Consider the following 9472-nt stretch of genomic DNA (forward strand, 5'->3'; position numbering starts at 1 on the left):
TGGTAAAGAAAGATTAAAGAGATGAACAAGCATTGAATAGAGCTCTGTACCTTCATGGACCCAGTAAGTACTTGGTTCTTATTCCATCCCTCACTTTCATGAACTTTCCCAAAATTAAAAAAATACGCAACAATCAAGAAGAAATGGATTAATGGGAAAAGTGTTAGGGAAAGCCCTTATAAACTGCTACGGAAGGTGAGCAGACTTGGAATGGCAGAGAAGAAATACTAATGTTATTTTAAATTAAAGGAATCAGAGGAGGAAAAGCTGGCAAGATGAGTAGTAAAATCCATCTAGAAGAACATTGCTCTATGGAAGTCTAAAGTAATTAATTTAAACAGTCTTGTAACAAATGCTTAAGAAAGATCGCTAACAAAACTTGATGTCCTCAGAGTCACTTGAGAGTATCTTCAAAAATCAGAAACTTTGAATCCCCAAAATTTCAGAGTATTTCACTATATGTACCTAGTAGAGGCTAAAAGAGGGAGGAAGTGGAACATGCAGTTTGCCAATGCCAAAACAGGGTGGGAGGGAAGAATGAAAGGCACCCCCAGGAAAATATATTGGTAGCGTAGTTAGAGTGAGAAACCTGATCCCTGACACTTTTTCGTAATGCCCAAATCTTCTCTCACCCTTGAATTAAGTGAATTAAAAATGGTGCATTGTGCCATTAAATTGTACTAATCTTCTTTTTTTTCTCTTTTCCATCCCAGGAGGTGAATTAGTTATCCCTCTACTTGTAGAAGACCCTTTAGATATCCCTCCTATTGCTACTCGTGCACCTTTCATTACACTTCCCCCTACCTTTCGCCCCCTCCTCACCATTATTGAGACCACCAAAGATTCCCTGTCCATGACCTCTGAGGCGGGGTTACCTTGCTTGTCGGACCAAGGCAGCGATGGTTGTGATGATGATGGCTTGGTGATATCTGGGTATGGCTCAGGGGAAACCTTTGACTCTAACCTACCCCCTACTGATGATGAAGATTTTTACACCACCTTCTCCTTGGTAACAGATAAGAGTCTTTCCACTTCAATCTTCGAAGGTGGCTACAAAGCACACGCACCCAAGTGGGAATCCAAGGACTTTAGACCTAACAAAGTCTCCGAAACTGGTAGGACTACTACCACGTCTTTGTCCCCTGAGCTGATCCGCTCCACAGCTTCGTCCTCGACTGGGATGGTGCCCAAATTGCCAGCCGGCAAAATGAATAACCGTGAGCTCAAACCCCAGCCTGACATAGTCTTGCTTCCGTTGCCCACTGCCTATGAGCTAGACAGCACAAAGCTGAAGAGCCCGCTAATCACTTCCCCCATGTTCCGTAATGTGCCCACAGCAAACCCCACGGAGCCGGGAATCAGACGGGTTCCGGGGGCCTCAGAGGTGGTCCGTGAGTCGAGCAGCACAACGGGGATGGTCGTCGGCATTGTGGCTGCTGCTGCCCTCTGCATCCTCATCCTCCTGTATGCCATGTACAAGTACAGGAACAGGGACGAGGGGTCCTATCAGGTGGACGAGACGCGGAACTACATCAGCAACTCAGCCCAGAGCAACGGCACGCTCGTGAAGGAGAAGCAGCAGAGCTCAAAGAGCGGCCACAAGAAACAGAAAAACAAGGACAAAGAGTATTATGTGTAAAAAAGAATACTTATTTATATACAAATATATAAATACTTAATGAGATTTAACTGAAATATCAGAACCATTGCAGCAAATGAGATTGGGAGATATCATTTGTGGGAAAAAGTATTGGGAAAAAAATTTCAGCAGTGACTGTTAATGTCTCAGTCATCGCTTGGAGTCAGCAAACTCTGCCCTAATGTATTATAAAGCACACTTAGCGTTCTGGAGATGGCGCGCACAGCTCTGCCCTGTTAGTGAACTTGGACGTCTCCAAATCTCCTCCTCCGCTGAACTTTCTGCAAAGGTAGAAGACTTCATGGCTTACTTGTTTCATATCTCCAAGTGAGTCTTTAACAATGTTCGTGATTCCTGACTGTATCGATAATTTTACAGTTTACTTATTTAAAAAAAAAAAAAAAGGAAAAAGAAAAAATGCAAACAATATTAAACAACAAAAAAATACTGAACAAACTGATCTGGCCGTGTCCAGCACACATATAATTTTTCGAGATTGGAGGAGGGGAATAAATGATTTTGGAGATTGGTGTTTTTTTGGTTTGGTTTGGTTTGGTTTCTTGGGTTGTTTTTTGTTTAGTTTTTTTTTGGTTACTCTTGGGTGTGGGAGGGAAGGGTGGAGAGGAATGGTGTGGGGGGTGAACCAGAACATGAGTTGAGAAGAAATCTCGGAAAAAATAATCCATAATAAATAAAGAGAGACTATTGCCATATATGAACTCAGAAGCTACCCATGGTGTTTACTCTGCATATCTGGTTGTGTTGTCTCTAGAATCCGTCGTCTTGCAGTAAGTTGTTTGATGGGTGGTGCTGAAGAAAATTATCATGGAAAGCTGGTTCCCTTGGATCTGGCTCCAGTATTTGCAACTGAACTGAAGAATAGATGGGTTTGGGTCTGTTCTGATCAGTCATTGGCTTTATTTGAGAATATCACTTAGTATGCATTAGCACAGCCAAACTATGGTTAACAGGATTTGAAGATTCAAAAAAGAATGCTTAAAACATGGTTAACCATTCTGAGCTGAATATACCATGAAAAAATAAAGGAGCCTTCCTCTGGGTTCTGGTTCTGTGACTGATTGCAATGCATGCAAAAAATAAAATTAAATTGGTTTAATAAAGAGATCAGAAAGACACCACTGGAGTTCAACTTGTGACAAGACCCATAAATGTCAGAAAAGCTAAACACTTGTAAAAGAATGCAAAATACATAGGTTTTTTTGACATAAAACTTTTTCATATGTAATATTTTAATTTTGTAGCTTGACATTTCAGATCATCTTTGTCTTTCCATTTGCCCTGTTCTCCCTTTTCCTTCTCTTTTATATGAAAGAAAATAAATAAAGCTGCTGTGACACACAAAAAATAATAAAGAAAAAGGAATTTAATAATATAATATATATATATACACACAGATATATTTATCATGGTATGTTTGACGGGACGACTGGAACAGAAGTTCTGTTATGGTCATAATGTGGAATGAGAATGTTCTTGAAGAACAAAGTAAAATGAAACAGACAACAAAAGCAAACCTTAAAATGTGAAGAGAGCGTGTGTTTTAGCTTTGTCACAGTTACCTGTGTCAAAAAAAAAATCTGAAATTTTGTTTACATATTTTACTACTATTTTTTTTGCTAGTATAATTTCTATATGGATACCCTGATGGTGTATATACTGTTTTATGGTTAAATTGAGAATGTCTTTTGGTTTTATTTAACTTATTTAATTTGGTTGTTTAGTTTCTACATTTTCCCAGTTATTGTGAAAAGGATTATCTTGCTGTACAGAACAATAGCCAGGTGGTTTGACGGCCATGCCTATCATGTGCAAAAAAGCAAATGAGGGAGAGAGACACAGAGAGACAGAGAGGAAAACAAAAAAACAAGATGGATTGCGAACTCTGGAATATCAGAAATGTACACTTTTTCTGTATACGGATGAAAACTAATCAGCTGTTTAGGTTTAGAAATCTACTCTTGCTGGTGTTTATAAGTCGCATGAATATTTGACTATGAAGAAGTGTCATCAAATACATACACGCACATGGGAACTTAAAAAAAAAGCCTTCTCAAACATTTAGAGAAGACGCTTTCATGTTAACAAATATTTTCAGTGCGTGTATGTGTGCGTGTGTGTGGTGCGTGTGCGTGTGTGCGAGTTTGAGCTTTTTTTTCCTTTTTTATTTTTTATACTAAAAAGAAAAAAAAAGACAGGTTTTAAAAAGGTATGAAAGCACGATTTTAGATGACTTAACTGGCCGAAACTATATAAAGTTGATTATATCTTGATGTCTGTAAAAGATTGCTGTTCTTGGAGTCTTGGAGTCTTGTGAAATGATTTCCTGCTTTCTTTCTTCCTTTCCTTTTTGCTTTCCTTTTTTAAGTTAAGGGAAAAGGATTTACACTTTCCTTTTTTTGTGTAAGTTTCTATTGGACAGTTTTTGGGAACATGTGCATTTCTGTATGTGGGCTTCTACCATATCCCTGTTGCTTTATGGACAACCTTAAGAATTTTTATTTGAGTTATTGTGATGTTATTGCTTTTTCCCCTTTCTTTTTCTTCTTCTTTTTTGATTATTTTTCTTTTCTTATTTGCATTTTGTTTAAAGATATGCTTAGCAATAAAATGTTCTTCCCAAAACCCTGGATGTTGCTGGGTTTTTATTTCTGAAAGACTTCAGGGAAATTCCAGACCTTTAAAGGTGAAAAGTAGTCTGTGAAGCAGGTATCTCCCATCCCATGGGAGTGTCTAGACACCAGGTTACAGGATCATGTTCATGTTTGCATTCTTTCATTAGTCCAGTGAATCTTAATTCTTTCATTCACAGGGACATAAATTCAGTCTGAGTGGGGCTGAGTGGGGTCTACCTCACACCACTCCCAACCCCTTGATCCCCACCATCACCTCAGTGGGGTAAAGAGTAGTCCTTTGGAATATGAGTTTCAGTGACCTCAGATAAAAGCATACCTAGGACATTGGCTTAGTATGTCCTTTCTAATGTGCTGCCTGTTTTCAGTCTCCCTTTGAAGTGTGTAGCTCTTCCCATGATGTTTATGGGATTCTGGATTCCTCTTCTGTGGCCAGGAGTCTATGTTTGATGTGCCGCAGCAGCTGAATCCTTTTGGGGATTTGGCTAAGAGAATTTGATACAGAAAAGCGTTCACTTTATTTTATATGAGGATAACTTTGGTCCTCTGAATTCATCTATGACTTTCCACGCACTACCTAAGGAACATAATTTACTTACTTTGGGTGCTATGGATCAGACTTAGGTACCTAGGTAGATGGTCTGAGTGTTTACTTCCTTCCAGATATGCTCTGAGGCTCCCAAAACCCTGATCACAGCTGCTGGCTGCGCCTTGTCCTACTGGGCATTGTAGTCTGTTATGATTCTGGCCATCATGCAAACGTGCCAATATCCTGTCTTTCTTTAGCAAGTTGTGCAGAACTTCAGTTCACAGTAGTAGGTTTTTTTCAAATTTGATCTTTCAAAGCTACCTGCAAATTTGACTTTTTAGAGGCATCTGATGGGAGGTCAGCCAAATGAGTGTTTCACAACACTTTCATTTTTCAACCAAGGATGACTTCACCTTTTTTTTTTTTTTTTCCCCCGTTTCTTTTTTCCCTAGGCAGAATCCACACCTCTTTTGAGCAGTGTTTTCCACAGGTTTTGTTTACAATCAAATTAGACTCAGGATAAACTGATTCTTCAGGTATTGCCTGTGATTTTCTACATTGTTTTTGCTCACGTTTGCATGGGTGAGAATATGTATGTGTATGAACTTGTAAGGTTTTTTTAATTTTACTGTTTTCAGTTCTTTTGTGAAGCATGTTCTAACACATTATAGATCTTCACAAGTCTCAAAGCCACAGGTTCTGGTCTAAACTCCACTCTTGTTTCCCTCCCAAAACCATGAAATTCCTGGGTGATGACTGGTACCTGATATTCCCAGTACTGGAGTGATCAGCTGGCACGTGGGAGATCTACGTCTGAACTTAATTGCCTCTCCTAATATTACAGAAGATTTCCTTATCATCAAGCAGTTGGTGTTCTGAGAAAAGCACTTTTTTTTTCTCAGTGCTTTTCTTAAAATCTGTTACACTTCATATCTTTATGAAATATTATGTGAAGCAAGAAGTTTCAACCCGATTTACCCTAACCCTCTGGCTATAGTCACTCTTTTTATTTTCTCTGTCACCTAATGCCCATTTTATTTCTTAGGCTAAATGAAAGTGTCAGAAAGATTTCATTGTTGCCTAAGAGGCTTTGGATTATTGCGTGTCTTTGCTGATCACAGAATCATAGAATTGTTGAGGCTGAAAGGGACCTCTGGGGATCATCTAGTCTAAAACTGTTCATCACATCTCTGCTTATTGCACAGTTGCAGAGGTTCTTTACAAGTGCTGAGACAAGTCCTGAAGATCTGAGCACTGATGGGCTCTAGCCTTTCTAGTCCTGGTGTTGCAGGGAAGGACTAGTGAGGAGCAGCATCAATGCTGGTTCCTTTTCCAGATAATTCTGTCCTTGCCTCTGGGCTGGGAGGGAGGGCAGAGATGTTGGTTTCCTCTGCAGTTGCCATGCCTGACTGCTTTTCTTCCCCAGGAAGTGAGAAAATAATGATGAGACAGTTTTGTGATAATGATTAAAAAACAAATATCCCTCTACCTCAATTCTATGGCGGGAGTAGCTTCAGTCATAAAATGGTGATGACTCCCAAAGAAGGCAAAGATACATGAATTATAATTAATGGATGTGATTTGACACTTAAAGCCAAAACTAAGCATGTTACTTTTATGGAGGTAAAGTTTTGAAAGCTGTCAGTCTGGAAGGGGCATGGAAGATCACAAGTCCTCTGTGAGCACATACAGACAGTTACATGCAGCTGTTCCCATTTTATTACATATCATCCCTAGCTGCCAAGGTTGGCACTGGCTCCCTAAGGGATGTTTCCGTATGGTAGAACAAATCACTGCCTTTCCCTCCCCACATGCAAGCGGTGACAAAGAGATGGAAAGGCAACAAGACTTGCCTTTCAGCTGTCAGCACCACAGGATCTTCTTGGGTGAGCAGAGATACTAGCATGAGTAGGACTGTTGGCTGCTGTTTGGCTCCCTGGATGGGACCCTGGCTGGGTTCTGAGAACATGTTTGCCAAGGTGATAATGAAGTATTGCAACCAGAGGTCATGATAAATGCAGGAGGTTGGGGTGTGAGGTCTTGACCAATTTTTACTCCTTATTGGAGAGTTTCCCCATGGTAGCAACATTTGTTGGGTCACTTAAGAACCAAAACTAGAACCTCTTATTCAATTTGGTAAAACACTGCCTTACATATAGCAAGCTATTGCATGCTGGTTTCTCTTCAGACCATACACATTTTCCCCAAATGTTCCTGCTAACCCCGTTTCTCTGGAGACCCCGTTTGTGTTATCTTTCGCAGACCAGCAAATAGGGTGCCATTCAAGGTAATTTTCAGCAAACAGTTGGTCTGTAGGGAGATGATGTTTATAATTTGGTCACATGGCTTGCATGAGGAACAGAGCACACACATGCAAGAGATTATGTTTGACTGCATATAGCTGAAAAATGGCTTAAGTTTTAAAGGTATTAAGGTGGCTAATTCTTATTGAAAACAGGGGAAATCAGCTACATAAATACCTTTAAAACTTAAGGCCATTGCAGCATAGTAGCCAGATAAAGTTAATTAGCTAGTGTTAATTGCTTGGGCTTTTGCAGTGCCAAATGGTGTAGGTAAGTGGTGGATAAGGTTCCACTCTCTCTCCCTTACATGACATTTACATAACTCACCTGCCTGCAGAGTGGGAGTCAAAATGAGAGATAGCTCAGTTCTGCTATAAACTAGCTGGAGAGAAGGCCATTTCAACATGCTAGGATGGAGCTGCATGAGCATCTAGTTTCCTTAAATTCAACTGAACCAGACACAATAAAAAAAAATTTGCACATGGTTCCATACCTTGTACAAACCCCACAGAAGCCCAAATCTGTATGCCTGCCACCAAGCACAACTTAAAGCCACTCAGCAAGGGTTTTCATCTACTAGTCCATGCATCTCTTTTGTCCACCTGTTCACAAAAGACAACCAAGGGGCAACATGCACATGGAGTTGGCAAAATCCTGAGCAAGCAGCTGGGAAAACCTTAGGCACGCTTTTCTTCAATGGCTCATAAGTTGGGCACTATGCCTAAAAGCTTTGGCTGGTGCACATGGAAAATTAAACTCACCAGAAAAGATTTTTCAAAAAATATAGATATATTTAATAATGCTGCCAGAGCCTTTGGAACACTGAAAAAAATCCCTCGGAGAGCATTTAGATTTCAAGAGTAGTTACATAAAGTGTTAAAACACTGGACCACAAAACAGGACTGAATCACACCATGGAAAAAAAAAGTGGAAAGGGGAAAAGTGAAGGCTCTGAAAACCATCAGTAATGGTATCTGAATGACTTCTTTGGTTCAGATAATTCTTCACAGTTCTCAGTCTTATAGCTTGGCCCAGTAATTTACAGTCGGTACTACCAAGAGATGGTAATAGCAAGTCTTTAGTAGAGTGGGGAAAGGGGTAAATGGAAAGATCATTCACAGGGTGGTGAGAAGCCCCCTCTGAGGAACAGTTTCCAAGGGCTATTTAGGCAAATGTAGAGGGAGAGACAGATCCCGCACACAGTGCACAGCCATGCACCCAGTAAAGCAACAGGTGAAGAACAGGTTTTTGATCTCCAAAGCCAAGAATGCACAAGCTGAGCTGTGCCAGGGCTAAGAATGTTTATGTAACTTGAATCAAGCCTTTTCTCCACATTCATTATGAACCAGTTTACTCGCACCACTCTTTTTTCACCCAGAATCCCAGCCTCACCCAGGCATGAGGAGCAGTAAACTCTTTCAGGTCTATTTGAACACTCTAAGTATTTGATCTCTACCAATTATTCTGCATCATGTTTGATGATTATTCATTTCTGCCTGTTCCTTGAGTCACAAACATTAGTTTACATCCATAGTTCCCTTGTGAGCTGATACTGTATCTCCCCTGTGCAAGGATAGAAACTAAGACAAAGAGACTCGCCTGTGGTTATATAGAAAATACGTGGTTGTAACAAGATTAGCCCTCAAAGCTTCCAGACTCCCCCACTCTTTATTCATGCCTCCAAAGTACACTGTGGTGCTGCCAGAGGTAGCATACATCCAGTCCTCCCATTAACTTTAGCTTCTCCAAATCAAGAGCTGCTGTCAGATTTCAAAAACTTAAAGCAAATGGTGGAAATAAGGAGCTTCTAAAAAGGGAATAAAATGCTTTTAAACTAAGAAAGAACCATTTTAAAATGGAAAATATTAGGTTATCAACTGCTTATTTAAAATGTCCTGGTTTTTTACATACTGGTAAATACATAGGCACATGCATGCCTTTGAACACCCAAAGCAGCTTCTAGTCTGCCAGAGTCTAGCTTTACTGTCTGCAAACTCCTGCAGAAAATCACTGCCAGCATCTGTAATATTTTGCTATAAACAACTTTTTATAGTGATTATGATAACATCAATGACAACACAATTATATTACATCTAATTATAGGAAGTAAGACTAAATGACATACTACAGCCCTTCAACTCCTAGGTCAGTGGGAGTTGAAGCTGATTGTTATCTTTCACAATCTGCACTGAAGTGCATGGTGTTGCCAAAATTTTAGCTAACAAAGATCTTGTTATCTGGATAAATTGGGTTATAACTATTACAAACATTCAGAACCTACTACGACTTCCTTTGAAGCTGATGGCAAAGCTTCCCTTAAAGTAAACAGAGACTGCTCCCATTCCATAAC

At 39.9% G+C, this 9472-nt stretch overlaps 1 protein-coding gene across 8 annotated transcripts in view; it reads left to right on the forward strand.

The window, feature by feature from the left end:
* Positions 1-4282, forward strand: part of NRXN3 (neurexin 3) — a 1036510-nt gene extending 1032228 nt beyond the window's left edge. For 4 of the 8 annotated variants that reach the window (XM_074824849.1, XM_074824850.1, XM_074824851.1 and 1 more), the window contains one exon: positions 714-4282. In XM_074824849.1, coding sequence (XP_074680950.1) covers positions 714-1639 — 926 coding nt within the window. In that variant the 3' untranslated portion in view covers positions 1640-4282. The remainder of the gene's footprint in view (positions 1-713) is intronic. The other 4 variants (XM_074824853.1, XM_074824854.1, XM_074824855.1 and 1 more) reach the window with 1 other exon arrangement.
* The last annotated feature ends 5190 nt before the right edge of the window (positions 4283-9472 follow it).

The sequence above is a fragment of the Strix aluco genome, chromosome 4, assembly GCF_031877795.1.
Source record: "Strix aluco isolate bStrAlu1 chromosome 4, bStrAlu1.hap1, whole genome shotgun sequence".
Lineage (NCBI taxonomy): Eukaryota > Metazoa > Chordata > Aves > Strigiformes > Strigidae > Strix > Strix aluco.